The sequence below is a fragment of the Lepidochelys olivacea genome, assembly GCF_965140295.1.
Source record: "Lepidochelys olivacea isolate rLepOli2 genome assembly, chromosome: 6".
NCBI lineage: Eukaryota > Metazoa > Chordata > Testudines > Cheloniidae > Lepidochelys > Lepidochelys olivacea.
The window spans coordinates 59,482,212-59,504,205 of record NC_140416.1 but is presented as its reverse complement, the minus strand read 5'-3'; the positions used below and the strand labels follow the sequence as shown (position 1 = coordinate 59,504,205).

At 43.1% G+C, this 21,994-nt stretch overlaps 1 protein-coding gene across 3 annotated transcripts in view; it reads left to right on the top strand.

Moving 5' to 3' along the window:
• The window catches only part of PLEKHH1 (pleckstrin homology, MyTH4 and FERM domain containing H1), an 83,928-nt gene extending 62,161 nt beyond the window's left edge, over positions 1 to 21,767 (top strand). For 2 of the 3 annotated variants that reach the window (XM_084629885.1, XM_084629886.1), the window contains exons 21-29: positions 3,326 to 3,503; positions 3,649 to 3,804; positions 4,482 to 4,582; positions 6,507 to 6,648; positions 8,401 to 8,543; positions 14,084 to 14,213; positions 17,051 to 17,137; positions 17,727 to 17,873; positions 18,216 to 21,767. In XM_084629885.1, the coding sequence (XP_084486011.1) occupies positions 3,326 to 3,503; positions 3,649 to 3,804; positions 4,482 to 4,582; positions 6,507 to 6,648; positions 8,401 to 8,543; positions 14,084 to 14,213; positions 17,051 to 17,137; positions 17,727 to 17,873; positions 18,216 to 18,410 (1,279 nt within the window). In that variant the 3' untranslated portion in view covers positions 18,411 to 21,767. Of the gene's footprint in view, positions 1 to 3,325; positions 3,504 to 3,648; positions 3,805 to 4,481; positions 4,583 to 6,506; positions 6,649 to 8,400; positions 8,544 to 14,083; positions 14,214 to 17,050; positions 17,138 to 17,726; positions 17,874 to 18,215 lie in introns of those variants that run through there. The other variant, XM_084629887.1, reaches the window with a different exon arrangement.
• The last annotated feature ends 227 nt before the right edge of the window (positions 21,768 to 21,994 follow it).

The window sequence follows — 21,994 nt, the reverse complement described above, 5'->3', positions numbered from 1 at the left end:
TTTCCTAGTCCATATGACTGTTTATAAAAGACAGTGAGTATAAATGCTTCTGAAAGGATAGTAGGGATTCTGGGGGGACAGGAAAAGAGGCTGGGGGGAGTGCAAATAAAAAAAAAATTAAGGGGGATTCCTGGGTTAACAAACCCAAACTGAATTCCAAAGAGATAAGAAAAGTTATTTAAAACCAAACAGGACCTTCCATCACCTTCTCCCTACCCTTTTAACCTTTTAGTAGGAATTATGTTTCAGAGTGGAAGGTTATGTTGCATAACACTCTAACCTCCCCCGCACTCCCCGCCACAAACATACCAACAAGAAAACATGCAAGCGATGAAAACAAACAAGAGCTTCTTTAACAGCAAAAAGAAAAGGAGTACTTGTGGCACCTTAGAGACTAACCAATTTATTTGAGCATAAGCTTTCGTGAGCTACAGCTCACTTCATCGGATGCATACTGTGGAAACTGCAGAAGACATTATATACACAGAGACCATGAAACAATACCTCCTCCCACCCCACTCTCCTGCTGGTAATAGCTTATCTAAAGTGATCACTCTCTTTACAATGTGTATGATAATCAGGGTGGGCCATTTCCAGCACAAATCCAGGTTTTCTCACACACACCCCCCAAAACACACACACACAAACTCACCCTCCTGCTGGTAATAGCTTATCCAAAGTGACCACTCTCCCTACAATGTGCATGATAATCAAGGTGGGCCATTTCCAGCACAAATCCAGGTTTTCTCACCCCCCACCCCCATACACACACAAACTCACTCTCCTGCTGGTAATAGTTCATCCAAAGTGACCACTCTCCTTACAATGTGTATGATAATCAAGGTGGGCTATTTCCAGCATAAATCCAAGTTTAACCAGAACGTCGCGGGGTGGGGGGGAGGTAGGAAAAAACAAGGGGAAATAGGCTACCTTGCATAATGACTTAGCCACTCCCAGTCTCTATTTAAGCGTAAATTAATAGTATCCAATTGGCAAATGAATTCCAATTCAGCAGTTTCTCGCTGGAGTCTGGATTTTAAGTTTTTTTGTTTTAAGATAGCAACCTTCATGTCTGTAATTGTGTGACCAGAGAGATTGAAGCGTTCTCCGACTGGTTTATGAATGTTATAATTCTTGACATCTGATTTGTGTCCATTTATTCTTTTACGTAGAGACTGTCCAGTTTGACCAATGTACATGGCAGAGGGGCATTGCTGGCACATGATGGCATATATCACATTGGTGGATGTGGAGGTGAATGAGCCTCTGATAGTGTGGCTGATGTTATTAGGCCCTGTGATGGTGTCCCCTGAATAGATATGTGGGCACAGTTGGCAACGGGCTTTGTTGCAAGGATAGGTTCCTGGGTTAGTGGTTCTGTTGTGTGGTATGTGGTTGTTGGTGAATATTTGCTTCAGGTTGGGGGGCTGTCTGTAGGCAAGGACTGGCCTGTCTCCCAAGATTTGTGAGAGTGTTGGGTCATCCTTCAGGATAGGTTGTAGATCCTTAATAATGCGTTGGAGGGGTTTTCGTTGGGGGCTGAAGGTGACGGCTAGTGGCGTTCTGTTATTTTCTTTGTTTGTTAGTCACCTGTAGTAGGTGACTTCTGGGAACTCTTCTGGCTCTATCAATCTGTTTCTTCACTTCCGCAGGTGGGTATTGTAGTTGTAAGAATGCTTGATAGAGATCTTGTAGGTATTTGTCTCTGTCTGAGGGGTTGGAGCAAATGCGGTTGTATCGCAGAGCTTGGCTGTAGACGATGGATCGTGTGGTGTGGTCAGAGTGAAAGCTGGAGGCATGCAGGTAGGAATAGTGGTCAGTAGGTTTCCGGTATAGGGTGGTGTTTATGTGACCATCGTTTATTAGCACTGTAGTGTCCAGGAAGTGGATCTCTTGTGTGGACTGGACCAGGCTGAGGTTGATGGTGGGATGGAAATTGTTGAAATCATGGTGGAATTCCTCAAGGGCTTCTTTTCCATGGGTCCAGATGATGAAGATGTCATCAATATAGTGCAAGTAGAGTAGGGGCGTTAGGGGACGAGAGCTGAGGAAGTGTTGTTCTAAATCAGCCATAAAAATGTTGGCATACTGTGGGGCCATGCGGGTACCCATAGCAATAAGCCATCCTGGGGTGTACATTAGTTGTCTGTTAATAAATTTCTTGGGTAGTTTAAGGAGCTTGGACTTCAGTCTTTAGTCTCCCTATACTCTTGGGGCATGTATCAGTGGCCAGGTAATGCACACCCTGTTGTGGTTTATTGCTATATGAAGACTAAACGTGGGTAAACAGCTGTGTCATTTCAAACACAGGCTTAGATACACCTTTGTCAAAAACTCAAATCAAAACTCTCCTGGAATTTGAAAGAGTCTGTATAATCTTTCTTGCTGATGTTCCACGGCCTGCCAGGGATATCAGCCGGCGGCTCCTTCATGGAGCCGTGAGCATGGGCGTGTACTTGGTGTGGTTTACCCCTATCCCGAACACTTGCCCTTTTTGTGGAGTGAGGGAGATGCTGGAGCACGTCTATTTAGAGTGCGCCAGGTTGCAGCCCCTTTTCCGGCTCCTCCAGAACCTTCTCCTAAGGTTCTGTCTGAATTTTTCCCCACGCTTCCTGATTTATGCACACCCTGACCATGGCCCCACAAAGTAGCAGGACCTCCTCATCAAGCTCCTCCAGGCATTGGCTAAAGTGGCCATTTATTAAACCAGGAGGAGGATGCTGGGTGGGGAGGTGCTCTGTGACTCTGGGATCTACTTCCGTTCCTCTCTTCAATCACGTATCTGGGCAGAGTTCCTCTGGGCAGCATCTGCTGGTTCCCTAGACACTTTTGAGGAACTGTGGGCGCTGTCCAGGGTTCTCTGCTTGGTGTCACCCTCTGGTTCCTTGATAATGGTCCTATGACCTCACTCCTGTCCCTGTTTTCTCCATAGTTGTCCCCTGGAATTATTTGAGTCCCGGGTTCAGCTGCTCCCACCCTTCGACTGGGAGAGGGATCTTTAGACACAGGCGAACTTGTGCCCACTCGTTCCCAGATCTCAATAGGTGGAAGCAGAAAATTCTATAAATCTTAAAAGAGAACCTAGCATCTAGCCTTGATTTGCATTCTGAAGAGGTTTGGATCTCAATCCTAACGCGTCTTTGTTTATCTGAATCAAATCTAATCTCCAACTCTGTAGAGGTGAATAAGGACATTTGCAAATACACACATTTTCACTTGAGCAAGATGCCGGGGAGAGAGTCACTGGGGAGAGGAAATGGTAATGGGCACAATAAGTGTATCCAAAGCATGTGTTTGTGTTGTCACGCTCTCACCCTGGGATTAGGAGTGAAATAGGCAAGTATGCCATCTACTGTCAGAGATCTGTGGAGCGCACGTTGCACACTGGAGAACGGGAAGCCAAGCCTTCACGCATGGAGATTGTGTCTATTTTGTTGCGGAATCCCTTCCACCATTCACTCCCCTTCAGCATTCCAGTGCACTTCATGAATGGAACCTACCAGGTAAGACATGGGCACCGGGTACCTCTCAGGTAATTGAGTCCTACACTGGGCTTTTGCTGGTGTTTACATTCTTTTGCCACTTGTGGCTAGTTCTGTCCCCCAAGATAGACTTATTTAATTACTTTAATCTCCTGTTCCATTTCAGGTCGTGGGTTTTGATGGTTCCTCAACTGTGAATGAATTCCTCCAGCGACTGAACCAGGAGACAGGAATGAGGAAACCATCCCACATTGGGTTTTCCCTCTTTACAGATGATCCTTCTGGCAGGGATCTGGAACACTGCCTGCAGGGCAATGTGAAGGTAATTCCCTCCCCACTAGTCTAATAAAGACAAAGCAAGAGTTAAAGCCTAGTAAGGAGCCTTGAGTTTCTCAGCAGAAGTAGAACTTGCCTTGTCTTGACTAGAGTGTTACATGGTGTTAGTCAGAATGAGCTAGCTAGCACGATTTAACATTACACTTATAGATGCTAGTCAAGACAAGTTCCTGTTGTGCTGTGGGATGCCAGGTACATCTAGTTCAAACTCAGTGACTGAATTGATAAATACACACATACCATCTCTTGATGAAGGTACCAGGTACTTCCTGCCATGTTACTGAATATGCCCTAACTTTCCATTGACAACAGTGCAGCCAGTAACTCCTGGGGGAATTCCGCACCAAAAAATTAAAAATTCTGCACACAGTATTTTCAAATTCTGAAAAATTCTGCATATTTTATTTGTCAAAATAACACCATATAATCACACCAGTTTCAATTATTTTTGGTCATTTTTTTTCAAAATTCCTGTCAGCAAGTATGTCTGTAACTCTAATTATCATGTGTTGTCTATAAGAAAAAAAGGTATGGTGGAATTGTATGTGATTTTCTGGCCGAATGTGTTCTTGATCCACTCTCTCCTTTCCATACCCAAACCCCACAAAGTTTGTTTGCTTACTTTTCATTTAAGCAGCTTGTCTCTCTGTGATCTCTTTACAGATCTGTGATGTTATTTCAAAATGGGAACAAGCCTTGAAAGAACTGCATCCTGGGAAATATGAAGGTAGCACAAGAATAGTGAAGCTGACCTATAAAAGCAGGTATTGTGCATAGTTTGAGAGAGACACAACTTGGGTGAGGTAATATCTTTTATTGGAGCATCTTCTGTTGGTGAGAGAGACAAGTTTTCGAGCTACACAGAGCTCTTCTTCAGGTCTGAGTGATTTGAGGGAGTCATCGTTAAATATTGAGAGCAGAGATCCACCTACAGGGCCTATAACTTTTTACAATACTGTTAGAACTGGCAGAACTTGCTTAGGGCTTGTCTACACATGAAAACTAATCCATAATAATGTAAAGCTACTTGTCTTTACTTTCAAGGCTCTTCATGACCCATCCCTACCATATCATTTTTCATTCAGTATTGAAAAGTCAGTTCCCATGTTTAATTGGCCTATGACGTCAGCCTTCATCACCACAAAGTTTTAAAACAAGCATCCTCATGCTGTCTCTCGTATTTGGGAGAAACTCCCCATAAACATGTGCAAAACTAACTCATTATCCACATTAAATCCATCCTCAAAACTCTGCTTTGTTGGGAGGCCTACAAAAAACTGACACTAGTTAGGCAGCTGATGTCCTGACCTATATGGTCTCATTGTTTCCTTGTATTCTCCCCATCTATCTGTCTCCATCTTTTGTCTTATACTTAAATTGTAAGCTCTTTGGGGCTTTGTATGTTCTGTGTTTGTACAGCACCTAGCATAATAGAGTTCTGGTCCATTACTGGGGCTTGTGGATTCTATAATACAAATAAATAATAATAAGCACATTAACTATTCCTGATTAGCTTAATCAATTTTTAATCCACTCTTATTCCAGAATATGTGTGTCCACACATGGAGTTAATTTTCAATAAAACACTCGTATTCTGGAATAAAAGTATCCACACACGGAGTTAATCAGGAATAGCTATCCCAGAAAAATTCCCTGTGTAGACAAATTCCCTGTGTAGACAAACCTTTAGTCTGGCTGCATTCCATTCCCAAATGTATGGGAAGGGGTATATGGGCGAAAGATCAAATCAATACACTGTGAAAGTTATAACAGACTTGGAACCAAATAAAAACTAGATACAGTACAACTAAAGTTTTGTGTAGCTCCATCCATACAGGCTGGATCCTGAAACAAAATTAAATAATACATACTACATAAGAGCAAGAGAGAATTGAAAAAGCATAGGTCTATGTTGCTGGGGGGGAAATGTAGACTGCCTGAGCCTTGCAATGAAACTAAGTCATTGGGACAAGAAAATACAGAAAGCCTGTTCTAAATGGCAGGAGCTGCACAGGAGGAGGCTCTTGTATGACAATGGAGAGATGCTAGATGAATTGGGACAGTTGGGAAGTAGGAGACAGATCCATAGGGAGAGCTGCACTGAGTTCATGGTGGGCTTCATACATAAGAAGGGCATTTCTGAAGTGGACTCTGAAAGGAATAGGGAGCCAATGGAGAGCTGTCTGTGAGTGAGGGTGAGGTCATGACATCCTTTTGAAGGGTTCCACACTGCTAGCAAAAGTAAGCCCTCCTTAGGAACTGAAGAATTAAATATCAAGGTTTTCTGTATCAGCACCCATACACAAGTAAGGGAATGGAACGACAGGTTCATGCAATACTCTCTTTGTAGCTTCGTCAGAGCTAGATCTGGATTCTGTGATAGGTGGAGGAGTTAAAGGCCATCTAATAAATACCATCCATGTCTGTACTTAACGGAAGGGAATCTCTTCCCCCAGTTTTATAAAATATTGCTAAGCTAACTAGACACTTTCAGTAAATGGATGGCTCACAGACTGGAATGGCTTCAAAAGCTATTCTCCTTGTCCATGAACAGAGGGCTTTAGTCTTCAGGGCTCTCAGTACAACTCCTTTCTAATGCACAAAACTCACTTTGAAAATAATGACTATTTCAACTCTGTTCGCAGCTAGTGCCTGGTACCTTTTCTCCTGCATTTCTCTCCTTTTTAGATTGTATTTTCGAAACCAGGCAAAAGGTGAGACAGATAGAGAGCGGTTGCTGCTGGCCTTCCAGGTCAGCAGTGAAATAGCCAGTGGGAGGTTCCCTGTCAATAAGGAGCTGGCTCTGGAAATGGTGGCTTTGATGGCTCAGGTGAGCAACCAGCCCAGTGTGCTGTGGGAGTAACACTTTTTTTTTTACATTTAACACTATTATAAATGCTGGAGGCGAAGCAGGGTTTGGGAATGGAGGCTGACAGCTCATGACCATCCCCCCCCAACCCCACATAAAAACCTTGCGACCCCCTGAGGGTCACAACCCCCAGTTTGAGAAACCCTGCGCTAGGGAAACCATCTCTTTAGGCTTTGTTTTGGACTGTCCAAAGAGAAAGATGTGGGTATCTGGTGGTGATCTTTCGTCACTGTTTATTTCTGTTCTATAAAGAACCTGGGGCAGAAGGATAGGAGAAAGTTCACACCCCTTTCCCCACATGCTACAATGACCCTGCCATTTTCATGTGCTCTATTGTAAGTGTAAGTCCTGTTGCCCAGTTAGTTGGGCTGCACATCAGCCAAGCTGTACATTGCATTCCCTCAATTAAGCAATTAGGGCTGCTACAACAGAGATGGTGTTTCTTATCAAACTGCTCACACACAGAATGAGTCACGTCATGCCAAACCAACATCACTCAAGTAAATTATTCACCATAAACAGTGAAAAACTGAAACCAAGCTAAGAAGCAGTGTTATCCATGTGCAACGGTCTTAATACAAAAAGAGGGGATAAGATAGTCTGTTGCAGGTGCTCCTGCAGGAAGACAGTCATTGATGATGTTTACTGCTTTGATTGCATGTGTGCATCCATCATTCCCTCAAAGGAATTCTATTCTAGCAAGAGCTTGAGGAAAACACAGCCAGCCTGGGAAAGCCTCAAAACAGCTCTGCACAGCCATTCTGATGGAGATATTAAAACATCACTGTTCTGCTCTTAGCCTCATGGTCTGAGCCCTCCCTGTTATATTGCTAACAGCCTAGAACCTCACCCAGGGAAAGCATCTTGCAAGGTCCTAAATTAGGCCTCCATATGTAAGTTACATGTACCCTATTACCACTGTGGATTTATTCACACTGCGTGGCAAGTGCTGTTGTAGTAGACAGGACACTTGTGTCTTACTGGACTTTAACTGACCTGCTGTATTGGCTCAAGCAAATGGTGAGTCTCTTCACGAAGCCAATCAGGGAAAAGTACCCTGAAAAGGACATTCCTTAGGCACAGGAGGAGGAGGGGGAGGGGGAGGGGCTCTCCACCTTGTTCAAGCAGAGCTCGAGTACAGTGGGGGTGGGAGTGATGCGGGGAACTAGTTGTGGAACCCTGATCATCACTCCGTCAGCTCCAGAGTAGGTGAAAGGTGCAAGGAATAGCCTTAATTTGTGCCATTGGCATGAGATCCATCTGAGACCTTACCCCAGTGGGGGAATCCCCTCTCCACCCAGCCCAGGCTTTTAAGATCCCTGGGGATCTTACTGGGGATTATGGGGAACAGCCGGCACTGGAGGGAGCAGAGCCCTTTCTTCCAGCAGAGTTCCCCTAAGCAGGGAGAAATCTCCCCCATATATCTCTAGCAATTTTGCACTGCAGCAGGCTGGGCAATCTTGCCTATGCAGTTTACAAATAAGCTGTTTTTTTTATTGGCCAACTGGGAAAAAAATAGCAATACATAGAGTTCAGTTGTCTGGCACACAGAGTGGCTGGCCCAAATCTTGTTGCACCCTCCACAGATTTAAGAAATTTCCTGGGCAGGCCTATCCCTAAGAGTCACTTGCTCTGTATGGAAAGGATATTGATGCGAGACCTTGTCATTTTTCACTGTGATATAAACCAAAACCCTTTAACATTCTGGTGCAGGTGGAATATGGAGACTTGGATCGACCAGTATCTTCAAGCCCTGGGGGGACACCACAGTCCAAAATGCAACATCTTCTCCAACAGGTCTTGGACAAATTCTATCCCAAATGCTACAAACAAAACATTACCCCTGAGCATCTCAGGTGAGACTAAAATGGGCCTTGTTCGGTTATATAAAATTTTGCTGTGGGGAAAAAAAATAGACCACTTGCTACTTCATAATACATCCATCCCTTTTCTTATTTAGAAAGAAAGTTTAAGGAGAAACTGTCAAGTTAAATACACACACTTATTTTGAATTCAACATATAAGTATAAAAAGAACTCAGATCCCAGGCAATAGATACCCTTGAAAGGTGATATACAAGCCAACCTAGACTAAAACAGAATTCGCAAACAAGCCACCCGTCTATGCACAAAGGAAGCCAGTCTAAAAAAACCTGTGTTACCCACCTTGGCTCCAACAATCCTGATATGCCCCAAATCAAAAGCCATGCCCTATCTGAACTCCCTCCAAACCACAACTCTCTCCAAATGTCTGGCCAAATAGATGGGCTTTGAAGTATGCCCTAAAGTTCAACAAATCTGGGCTTCTTTGGACCATGAGAGAGTGAATTCTGAAGTCTAAGCATCACTTTTTAAAAAAGAATCCGCATCTGTACCAACTGAGCTCTAGCTCAGGGGACTCCACTGATCTCAGCTATGTTGTCGGGGAAGCAAGGCAATCTCCGAGATAGGCAGGTCCTAAGTCTTTTAAGGGCTTTATTGATCAGAACTAATATATTAACTCTACCTGGGAATGAACTGGTGCAGATTTCATGTTCTCATAGCAAGACATGCTGCTTAACTTTACCACGGTCTAACTGTGAAGTGACAGGTGATGATGGTACTAAGGTATGCACCTGAAAAATGGTTTCTCCTTGGGAGAAGACAGCCTGGGTTAGACAGGCTTCTACCACATGGAAGAAAGCTACTATTTGAGATTTTGCAGATACTGTTGCACAGTTCCTAGCACAATGGGGTTCTGGTCAGTGACTGGGGCTCCTAGAAATTATCACAATACAATAATAATGTGGAAGCAAAGAACCTCTCTATCTCCTGCACAACCATGGCATAAGATCCTACCAAATCGCTAACTTCACTGACTAACATTTTGAAAAAAGGAAACCTTTGTTAAAAATTCAACAACATCACCCCTTCAGTTAAGGTGTGGGAGCTTCCAACATAGATCCTCTGAGACTATACATTTCCACTGTTTCCGTTCTCCATCACTCCCTGTCCTGAACTGCTGTGCAGTATTGCTTTGCACTGCTAAACTGATGTGCTTTTGTTACAGAAGGGGCTGCACTTCTGCGGTGGGTGAAGTGATCCCTATATTTTACACAGACAGTTAAAGGAACATTATTAAGGTTGCAAAGTCAAGCACTCAACAGTTAGAAAATACCAGAATTAAGGTTTTCTTAGTTCAGCCCCCTGGTGCATATGCATTATGATACAGTCGTCAGTTACATTATTGCATACTATTCCTCCCCACAGGATCCCTGCCTCGTTCAGTGTACAATCAATGAGCAGCTACTCAATATTTTATTTTCTCCACATTTTCAATGTGTGGCCCCAGGCCATATTTACTGCTCACTATTCAAACCCTGTTCCGAAGACAGAATTGTTAATTTCTTCCAAGGTGGACCGAGTTAAATGAAAGTGATTTAAATCAGGAAGCAGAAAATGTTGATTTAAATAGAGAATTTTAATCTGGTTTTGCATTTGTACTTCAGTTACTTTCCTAAAGAAAGGTTGATTCTGATAGGTTGATAACTATTCAAACATGTTGATTTGTAACTAAATATAGCCTTTACATGAAATGTGGTGATTCTTTTGCTAACCAGGATACAGCTATACCCATTTATTTAAGCAACTACATAGCTTAACATACACTTATTCAGATTCTTAATTTTTACTTTATTATGTTAGAAAATGGGGAATTATGCATTTCTTATTTACTAAATTAGTTTTTATACTTGTGATTTGTGTCAAGTTGCTTTTGGATGGAAACTGAAATTCAATTAAATGCACAAAAACAGCATTTTAAAATCAGTTTGTTTTTATTAGTTAAATAATCTTAAATTGGCTGGATACAGAAGAAAAAAGTAAATTTATCAAATATGTTTTGCAATTAAAACCAACTAATTTATTAAACAAAGAAAGTATTGTCTGTAATTAGTGAATTGAACTGATTGTTGTTGGTCACATGTCCCTTAAAATTTTAGAATTAATAGATCTCATTCTCTCACAGTTAGATTTTATTCATAGATTGGAAGAGGAAAACAAGCTTTCCTGCTTTTTCCAACTTCCAGTCAGTTTCATAAGTTTCAGTGAAAGAGTCATTGAACTGAACTCATTGAACAAACTGAAATAAATGAAATATTCTTGCTGTACCTGCAGAAGGTTGTCAAAAGCTGGGTTAGCACTTCAACAAACTGGTTCCAGGTGCTTTAGCTAGTGACTTGCACCAGGTCAGTAGATTTATGTTCTTTAAAATTTGACAGCAAACAGCTTAATATGTTTTTTAATTTAATATAAATTATTTTTATAGATTACAGTTCTTCAGGTCACCCTGGGATTTTATTCTCAGGGGATTTTTCCCATTTACCACTCAGTCTCCCACTGCTTCCCCTCTGAGGGGAATTTTGGCAGTCCACTGCACCTGCTTCCTGGAGTTTTCTAGCTCTGACTCACCAGGTCTCCCTTTCTCACTCAATCTCTCTTTCCCCAGGCCCAAATGCCTCTTTTAAACCTAACTGAAGTCAGCTGACCAGGCACAGGGACTCTTTGTGTTCTGTTTGTACAGCTCCGAGAACAGTGGGGTCCTGGTCCATGACAGGGGCTCCTAAGTGCTGCTATAATAATAAATAAAATAATAATAACAATTAATATTCACACAGGAACTCTGTGGAAGAGGCAGGAATAGAATCCAGTTGTCCAGGGCAACATTCACCTGCCTTAACTATGAGATCATCCTTTCTCTTCCTGCAATTCCCTGCCTCATTCACCATAGATCAGTAGTGGGCAACTTGGCCCATCAGGGTAATCCGCTGGCGGGTCACTAGATAGTTTGTTTACATTTGCACGGCTGCCCGCAGCTCCCAGTGGCCGTGGTTCGCCGTTCCCAGCCAATGGGAGCTGCGGGAAGCAGCGCGGGCTGCAGGGACATGCTGGCCACTGCTTCCCGCAGCTCCCTTCGGCCAGGAACGGCAAACGGCAGCCACTGGGAGCTGCGGGCGGTCGCGCAAAGGTAAACAAACTCTCCGGCAGCCTGCCAGTGGATTACCCTGATGGCCTGCGTGTGGCCTGTGGGCTGTAGGTTGCCCACCACTGCCATAGATCTTCCAATTTCTGCAACAAAAGACACAGGAGTCCTACAGACATCAGCCTCCTTCACAACAAAATCCTGATCATGCCCACAGCAGTTCCTTCCTCTGCACTGAAGGAGGCAGGGGTCCTGTGGAAAAAATACTGACATATAATTAAAGATTGTATCATATTGCATATGCACAAGAGGGCCAAATTAAGGTTGCACAGACAAACTTAATTCTGGCATCTCCTAACTTTTGATTGCTTGACTTTGCAACCTTAGTAATGTTCTTCTAATGTCGTTTTTTAATGTGTAATTTCCTAGGTTTTAAATAAACCAAACTGAATATACAGAAATTCCATCATCCAGCATCATACTGACACCCACATGGTTCATCAGCAGGGTTGGAACCTTTAGGTCAACAGCACAGACCTCTGCCACTGGAGCTAACGGAGTAACTGTTAGCAACAGTAGGTGTTATCCTACAGGACCAGCACTAGAGGAGACTGAGACACACCCTTTACCAGTGGTTATCACAGATATTTGCTGACAGCAGGGGAATGGTGAGACTCAGAATCTTTGGTTTCCATTCTAGCCTCTGGAAGGGAGTGTGCTCTAGTGGGCACAGACTTCTGCCTCTTCCCCCACAAGCTTGACTCCTTCTGCCTCATCCCTTCCAATCTGTCCCTAGTCCAGTCCTGTCTTTTCCTCACCCTGTCTCCTTGTCCCAGTCCTATCCTCCTTGCCTACCCTGTGCCAGTCTCTACTCCTCAGACTTCTCATCCCAGGCCCTGTCTCCTTGCACAGATGGATCTAGTTTCCCCCTCCAGGCTCACTCTTCAAGTCCCAATCTCCCCCTGACTCCCAATCTCAGTCTCCTTGCCCAGCCAGTCCCAGTTCCCACTCCCCCCTTTCCCTCCATCTGGCTCCCAGTTCCAGTCTCATCCCCTGCACAGTCCCGATCTCCACTTCCCCTCCCCCACTCATTGCCCCGTTTACCGTCTCCCTGGTTCATCACAGTCTCTTTACCCAGACAGTCCTAGTTCTCTCCCTGCACTCCAACTACTTCTCAGATCTGTCTCTCCTCCCCCTGCTCTGTTCTTCCCCCAAACACTAGTTCCTAGTCCCACATTCCTTATCCAGCCAGTCAGAGTCCCCCCAGCTCCTTTTTCAATCTCAGTGTCCCCTCCCCAGCCAACTGGCTCCAAGTCATCTGATCCATTTCACTTACTGGATCCCAATCTCCCCCTAGCTCCTAGTCTTAGTCTCCTTGCCCAACAAGTTCCAGTTTCCCTTGCCTCTACCCAATCCTAGGCTCCTTGCTCAAATGCCCAGCCAGTCCCAGTCATCCTTCCTCTAGCCCCTAGTGTCACAGTTTATCTCCTTCCCTCTTCCCATCTCATCACACTCCTTGTCCCAATCAAATCCTTTCCTACCCCTCTGGCATGGCTTTTGTCCCCTCTATATTCAAATCTGACAGCTTCCTCCTCCACAGTGCCTGGGCGTCAGCAAGGGAGTCATTGAGAGCACAGGAGAAACAGTTTCCCTGCTCTCATTTCCAGTGCTCAGCTCCATCCTGGCTCAGAGCACCCTGAAGCAGCAATTACAGGAACAGTCTGGTCCTGGCCTAGAGCATGCTCAGTGAGGATGGCACATGCACACTTTAGTCCCAAATAGGAGCTGTGACGGTATAGAGCACACTCACTTTCTCTGTGAGGATGGTGTATGTGCAGCCTAGTTGTACTTTGGAGCTGTGAGATACTCGAGCATGCTCACGGAGGATGAAATCTTCAGAGCGTTTAGTGACTAGAATTGAAGAAGTCTCTGAGCGTGTATTTATGACTTGACCAAATCTGGGTAGATTTTCATGGAGATGTGAAAAAGCAGAGCCTTAACACGGAGGCTACTCCCCTGCCAAATTTCAAATCCCTGCTCCAAAGCATGGGGTCACTGGAGCTTTAAAAAGAAAAGGTCACCAGATTTTTTTTAACCTGGACGAGATAATGTATTTTCCCCTAGCCTCCTTCTCCTAGATGACTGAACCATTTGGCTAAAATTTTCCAAAAAGATTCAGCCTGAGGCAGATGCCCAGCATGGAAAACTTCAGCCCAAATGGTTAAAGTCTGACAAACTTATGAACAACTGAATAAGATCTTATCCTAGGATGTCTTGGGCAACTTAAATAATAGGTGGTGCTAGCAGCTCTGCCTACAGTAGTTTAAAAGATGCTTCCAGCCCTTCAAGATGAAAAACACTGTATAAATGTAACATTTTTATAATAAGTTATTTGAAGACATGAGCAAATGTTATAATGTAATTTGGATTCCCACAGGCGGCTGGCTGACTGGCTGGCTACAAAGTGGATGATGCTGCAGGGATGCTCTGCACTAGAATGCATTAGAATTTATTTGACAGTGGCCCGGAAATGGCCTCTCTTTGGAGCCAAGGTATTTGCTGCGAAGGTAATCACAAGTGGCTTCTTGCTGGAGTACTTTGTTTCTTTACCCCCCAAGTTAAATTTGTTCAGCTCAGCTTCTATTACAGTCTTTGCTAAAAGAGCTCATACCTCATGGGGAACCCGTTCTCCCCACCTTTGGAAGTTATTTAGAGGTACAGCACTTTCCATACCATTCCATCTGGCTGACCAAGCTGTATTTAGTTTCCCATCTGTTTAGATGGAATAGAGAAGACAAATATGTTTTAGAGACACTAGGGGTTGCTAGAGTGCCACAAATTACACGCTGAAGATCTTAGGAGTCAGCACTTGTCTACCAAACTTAGTTTGTGGCAGGCTGGAGTGTAAATCTCCCCTCCACTAACCTGCCAGGCACTAATTGTCTACATGAACCCTGCTGCGACACCATAAAAGTTCCTTAGCGCGTAGCAGCAGGGTCTACATGGACACTTAGTACGCAGCAGGCTCGTGCAGGGCAGATTTACATGCCAGCTTGCTGCAAACTGTGTGTTTGTGTAGACAAATCCTTATGGATCAATACTGTGCCTTTGATGACAAGAGCAAACATAGTTTAAAAAATAGTATTCCTTAAGTATTTACCAGAGGAGAAAAAAGAAAAAACCTCTGTAAATCATACCCTGTAGCTAGTGACATGTAAATGGAGAGAACCGATGTTTCAATTCTGTAGGTAACACTGTGCAACAATCCCTGTTCTCATGTGAGGAAGGCAAACAGTATTACTATCCCTACTGTACAAAGAGAGAAACTGAAGCACAGATTGGCTAAGTTCACTTTCCAAGAATCACATCAGTGGCACAGCCAGGAACAGAACCCAGGAGTCCTGGCTTCTAGCAGTTTGTTCTAACCTTTCAACCATCCTAAACTTAGAGACCTAGTCTACTACATCCTCCCATATTAAGGTATGTTTACACTGCAGTTGTCAGGTGTGATCGCTACATGCATAGTCATGCCTGAGCTAACTCAGATCAAGCTAACTTGCTAAAAATAGCAGTGAAGCTGCAGCAGCACAGCTGGCAGCATGGGCTAGGCACCCAAATTGGTACCCAGGGTACAAGGCAGGCTTATACTAGAATGGCTAGCTAGTGCTCCCACAGCTTCACTATTATTTTTAGTGAGCTAGCTTGGGTATGTCTACATGTGCAGCAATCAGACCTGCCTGCAGTGTAGACATACCCTAAGGCCAGGTCTACACAGGAAAGTTATATTGGTATAGCCATGTCAGGAATGTGCAAAAAACCACAGCCCTCACTGACACAGCCATGCCAGCATGAAACCCTGTATATACATAGTGAGGTCAGTGGAAGAGGACTTCAGTCAATACAGTTAATTTTGTTCACGGAGGTGATGTTCCTACACTGACAGAAAAACCCCATGCCAACCTACCATGCCAGTATAGTCATAGTGTAGACATGCTCTTAATTGCAGATAGTAGTTGTGATCCTTTGGTCTCTTGCTTTGCAATCAAAGTACTTGACTTTCTGAAATAAAATCTTAAAGTAAAAGTACTGCCCTTGTGTGCAGTTAAACTGGAAGTTTCCTTTGAGTTCAGAGAGCATACAGGCTTCCTTAAATTCCGTGGCTGTCACCAGTAAAAGCAGGAAAGATCACAAGCATTTGGAGTCAGTGGGGTTGAAAAGCAGAAGATACAATAATTCCATCCAGAGTTTAAAGAACAATCTGTTTGACACTTTTCTGATAGTTACACTGCCAGAACTATGAATTAGTCATAACAATAACACAGCACAGAGTCCCATGACAAATTAGTGGCATTAGCCATAACAATAATGCACAACACAGTGTCTCCTGTGTTTACCAAACAATCTGAATTGTCTTTGATAAAACAGACTTCATTCTGATGAGATAAAAACCTTCACACATGAGCACAACTCATGTTAAATAATTAGCAGTTCTGAGTTGCTTAATTTAAAGCATAGAGTTTCCTGAGAAGGAAACTCTAGTCCCTGGATATCCTCAGTCCATGTCAAGGCTCAGTAACACATCTCACACAAAATAAATTCTAAACACCATTGTCCCTCTGGCTGGAATTCTCTGATGGACATAGATTTGCCACCTCCCCCAGGATTTCTGGCATGTTATAAATACTGTATACGGGAAATGACTGTGGAGGTACTGGATAGCTCAGGGGATTGCTAATAGGCTAGAGAGTTTGTCTCATCTAAATCACTGGCTCAGATATAGCCTTGTTTGACAGTGACCATTGCTTTCTGATGGCCTAGGTAAAATGCATTGGTAATCTGAGTCTAGTTCTTAGGATACCCCACAACTGGCACTAATTGGCCTCTTGGCAATATCAGTCTAGGACACTGAGCTGCAGTACCCTGTTACTTGAGGACAGGACTGAAGCACACTGACAGAAGACCGTGTAGGGACACCTGCATTGCTGCTGCCCACAGTGTACCTGTTCTGTGGAAGAACAAAGGATGTCAGCCTCAGACCCCATGGTGATGGAAGCAACACAAGAACCTGAATAGACTATGACTGTCAAACTGGCATCTTGGACCAGCATTACATTCAGTTTTCAGTATGCTGACTTAGTTTAATTTTTAAAAGAAAACAGATTTTAAAACCATGGAGATGAACTATTCTCATGAACAAGATTATATCAGTCACTGGGATCAGTTCTACAAGATATGCAATGATGAAGTAGCTATTGCAAGTTAAATAAATTTAGTCAGGCTAGCTAATGTACAGGAATCTCAGTTCCCTGCTAGCTTGTCCTCAATACCCAAGAAATATGGTGGAAATTTCTTATTTTTGCGCTGCTGTATAAATACCTGTATAAATTATTTATTATTTCCCCAGCCTGTCCTTCCTTCTCCCTTGGAAGATTGTCCAGTTTGGATAGCTGTGAATGAAGATGGCATTAGCATACTGGATTACAACACTATGGTATGGTGAAGCATGTTGATTGAGAAAAATAACTTCGTCCCTGCAGAAGTACATTCCCACAATCTTGACTCATAGAGTAAAATCCTGGCCACACTAAAATCAATGGTAAACTTCTATTGACTTCAAATGGGACCAGGATTTGACACACAGAAGTTAGAGATGGAAAAGGTTTTCTGTATTTGAACCGTGCATAAAGATACAGGGTCATTACTGCTGAGTCAGAGTGGCAGATGCAATTTGTTAATTCCAACCAGGCTATTAAAACGGTTGGACTATCTCTCTCAGAGGCAGCTAGGCACCGGGCTTGCAGGGAAATCTTAGGAACAGCCTAATACGGGGATCAAGCTTAGGCTGAGATGTTTCTTTGTTATCTGAATTACCAATAAAGCTAAATCCCAAACAGGGGCGTAAATTTGGACTATTAACAGTATGTCGACATTCTGTTCAGTGCAGCAGAGCTGCTTACAGCTGTTTTCATTACTGGGAATCTGATGTTGCCTAAGCAAATAACAAGAGTACTCTTTGGGGAAACTTTTTTTCTTTTAAAAGAATCTAGTTGCTGATTGAACTTTCTCTCCATTGTCTGCAGCACTTAAGGCTATCTTATGCATACCCGTCTGTGCTGACCTTTGGAGGCTGTCGGGATGACTTCATGATTGTAGTCAGTCAGGGGAAGGATAGGAGTTCTGGGAAAAACAGCACTGAAAAACTACTTTTCAGAATGGCAGCTCCAAAGGTGGGTATAAGACAAACACCAAAATAGGTCCCTTCCACCTGGCAGCAGAAAAACTGTGTATTAAAACCTGCTAGGCCTTTGGTGTATTTCCAAAGGAATTGTTCCTTTCCTTTCTGCACTAACCCTCCTGTGCTTTCAACCTGGGAAGCCCCTCATGGGTGTGGGCCTCAAACTGATTGATCCATTCAACCCAGCCCTAAATGTATTCGCTCAGCCCTAAATAGAGCAACTCAGCTTTCAGACATTGCCATACTCAGCAATTTCTCTGCACATGGGTGCTGGAAACCAAAGTGCATTTTCCCTCTAACTGATCTACCGTTAATCATTTTCTTTCTCCCACAGATTGTTGAGGTGACTCTTCTAATTGCCAGCTATATTAACTACTGTGCACTGACTCCCCTCCTGTCTCCTGCACCTCCTTCTCTGAACATCATCTCGCCTTTGAGCACAATGCCAACTAAAAAGCTCTGGGAAACTCAAAGCCAGTGTTTCTTTCCTTCCATGCCCCGTACTACCAAGGGGCCTACACTACTCTGAGTGCTTGTTCTCAGTGACTTTGGGCTTTAGTGGTTTTGGGTTTTTTTGCAAGCTGCCCAATTTTGAGTTGAGGACTGCCGTGATTTTGCTGTTTATGTATCCTGTTTTAATGCAGACTCCAGTTCTCTCTCCTTAGTGTGGTATGAAGTATGTTTAGAGGTAATATCCTTTCTTTTCTAAAGACTAGATTTTGGGGTCTGTCCACATTTCCTCTCTCTGCTACATGCTATCCTAAACATTGTGGCTAAGGTCATCTTCCCTTCTTGCTGCTCCAATCACATCACTCCCTCTGAATCTCTTCACTAGCTTTTGCACTCCTTCCATCATAGGGTTGTCAATTTTGGTTGGACATGTTCTTGGAGTTTTTAATCACACGATGTAAGCTTTAATTAAAGATTAATCTTTAATTCCTTGAGACTCCAGGACAATCCTGGAGGGTTCGCAACCCTACTTCCACGTCATGTTCAAGCTGCTCTTATAAGTGTGCCCCTTCCCATTCTGGGCTTTGCACCTTGTCTCAGGTCACCATCCCCTATGCCTAGAAACTGTCTCCCACTTCTTGCGCTCCTCGTGAGCTCTCTTGTATCCTTAACACATCCCTTTTCAGTAGCTTTTCACCATTCGTCTCCTGACAAATCCTGTATGTCCACTTCACTTTTGAATCATTAACTTACCTGTCCTTCACCTGAATTAGACTGTAAGCAACTTGGGCAATGGACTTTGACTTTTGTGTGTTTCAAGCATAATACACAGTGATGAGAACTGTGGTATGAGCCTTCTGCAAGGATACTTCATAATGAATACGGCCAGTATGACAAGTTTTATATTCCTGGATCAGAAATTACATGCACCAAAACAGGACAATTACCAGAGTGTAAAGAGTAATATAATGGAGCTTTACGGTGACCCTATCATGTAGTTTAGGTACAACATTAACCCTATGCTCTGGTGGTGAATGTCCTCCATGTTCCAAAGACTTTCCAGTGGTGTTTAAATTCACTATTGCCAACCCCAAAACAAGTTAAAATAACCAGTCTTTCTGTATGACCTACAATATTTTGTACTGTGCTGCTGAATATGCATGCAAACCAAGACTACAAGTGAACTTAACCCCACAGCTGTGCTGACACATCAATGTGATTGGTGCTCAGATTCAAAAGCTGATGCAGTCCTGAGCCTGTATTGACCTGTAGTCTAAGAAAGACATAGGGAAAAAATAAAGTTGACTAGATGAAAGGACGCTAAGCTGACAAGCAAAGAAATGTCACAGTCTGTCTTTGAAGAGAGCATATTATAGAGAAAAGGGAGAGTACAGGAGGAGAGTTTAATACTACTTTAAAAACAAAGGCCAGGGCAATTTTGCTTTAGTAAAATTAGGGCAGAAATGTGGCAACATCTCTGCATTTTGAGAACTTAGTAAAGAGTGAATAGGACTGGAACAGATGTCTGACGATGTCCTTACTCCTGCAGGACTGAGGTACCATGGAATGCCAGGCTGGTCTATATAATGGACAAAAAGCTAGGTCTCCACCACAGGGCTGTATTTATCATGCCCAGTCCCCTGCCTGACACATGCTTTCAAAGAATCTTGGTGTTCACCACTATATTGTATGTATTTCAGGATGTGTTCACTACTGTATAACATTACTGCACGTGATCTCTACGAATTGGGATGGCAAGGCAAATGAGTTTTGTATTTATAATGTCTTCCAGCAACTGCTGTAGTTTTTAGAAATAGCTAGACCACACTAATTTCATAGGTGCAGTTACTTCCAAACCCCAGCTTCCACCATACCATTAGGGCAAGGGAAAGTGGCTAGCAAATATATTCCCAAATACTGTCCTTCAGGCCTTCCTAACTAGTGCTGTTTCACCAGTCCCAAAGGGACTCTGTTCAAAGTCGGAAGGGCCAAAATGTGAAATTTTTTGTAGAGGTTTCACATAGGTTTTTTTAAATTATTCTTCAAAGACACACAAATCTACCAAGCTAGGTTTTTATGCTGTGCTCATCAATCTTCTAGCTTTCTAAAAAGCTTTAAAAAAATTTAAATTGTCATCTCCCCAGCACCCACGAACAACCTATAACAAACTATGTGCTCTGCCTAGCTGACATGGGCACTGCACCAAAAGAATCCAGTCCCCATGAGCTGTTCTACGGTAACAAACCAGTTCTTCCAGCCCAGCATTCAGAATGAGCAAACTGTTTTGTTATTGTCAATGTGCTTAATTTCGTGCCCATCAGCAACTCTGCAAACTACAAGCAACCTTACAACAAGCCAGTGTATACAACGAGGACATTACAGAAAGAAAGCAGGTTTCAATTTCAAGCTTCCAATGACTAATTAGGCACAAATAGTGAAGAGCATGGAACTGGGAAAATTATCTTGTATGATTCTAAGCAATTTCTTGACAGAATCCTTTTAGGGCTCTAAAATATAGAAAGGCTGGTGGGCTGGTGAAAGTTAATGTGCCAGAAACAGCAGGTCTGAAGCTGATAAATCCTGGAGACCTGATTTACATATACTGTAATTTACCGAGTTCTCACATGTTCGGGGACTTTCCCATCACACTATTGAGATGAGCTGTGGGTTTTCTGAGTCAAAGAATAATTTTGACAAAGTTTTGATTTTTAGCCTTTTAAAAGTTGCAGATATAGTCAAAAAAGTGACTACATATCTTGACATTGTGGTCTCTGGTATTTATTCTCTCTCTAATCCCAGTACAAATGTGCCAATTTGAGTCAAATGGTGTTTTTTTTTCCAATTGCCTGCACTGCAATCCTCCCCTGGGATATGAGAATCCAGCTGGCCTTCTGCCTCTTACGTTATCACCAGCAACAAAGATTCCTCAGTCCGAATTGAGCTGTTACTTGTGTTAATGATGCACAAAGCCCTACGGGAGTAACACTTGTTACATTAACGATTTGACTCATACACAGGAAGCAGAGAAATTGAGTAAGAAGCGGGCCATTTTTACTGTCATTTTTCTGACCATAACTGCACTTTAAACTCTACAGCATGGCATGTTGTTCCTTTAGGCATTAGATCTTGTGAGCATTCATCAATACTTGAGCATTTCAGGGAACACCCCCACTTTGATGAATGCCACCATATACCTCTTATTTATAGCTTACCTGACTTCAGAAAACTGTGTAGCTAGCTTAACTATTTTTTTGATTGCTGGGTAGAGAATTTAATTTTTTATTTTCGTCAACACCCTTGGCAATGACTGGACATTTTCTAAAGTGTAGAATGAGATACTGAATAACAGAAGCCTAACTGCTGTGCTGTATGTAAAAGGATAACTGTGAGATACTGTGAGGTTTTTTTGTTCTTAATAAAATGCAGTTGTCAGTGACTCAAGCTGTGTTTGTTTCATTATATCATAATCAGCATTTCAGCAGCAGTTTGTCAAATTGTGACAATCTTTTAGAAGACAAAACCAGCCTGGATGTAAGTAGGCATGTTAAAAAGATGGCCGTATTTCCCTTGCCTTCTGGGCATGCACCTGCTTCAACTTTCCCTTTCCGACCCACTGTTTCTCTCTGGTGGGCCTCCAGCTCTCAGTGCTTGGGGTCACTGAGG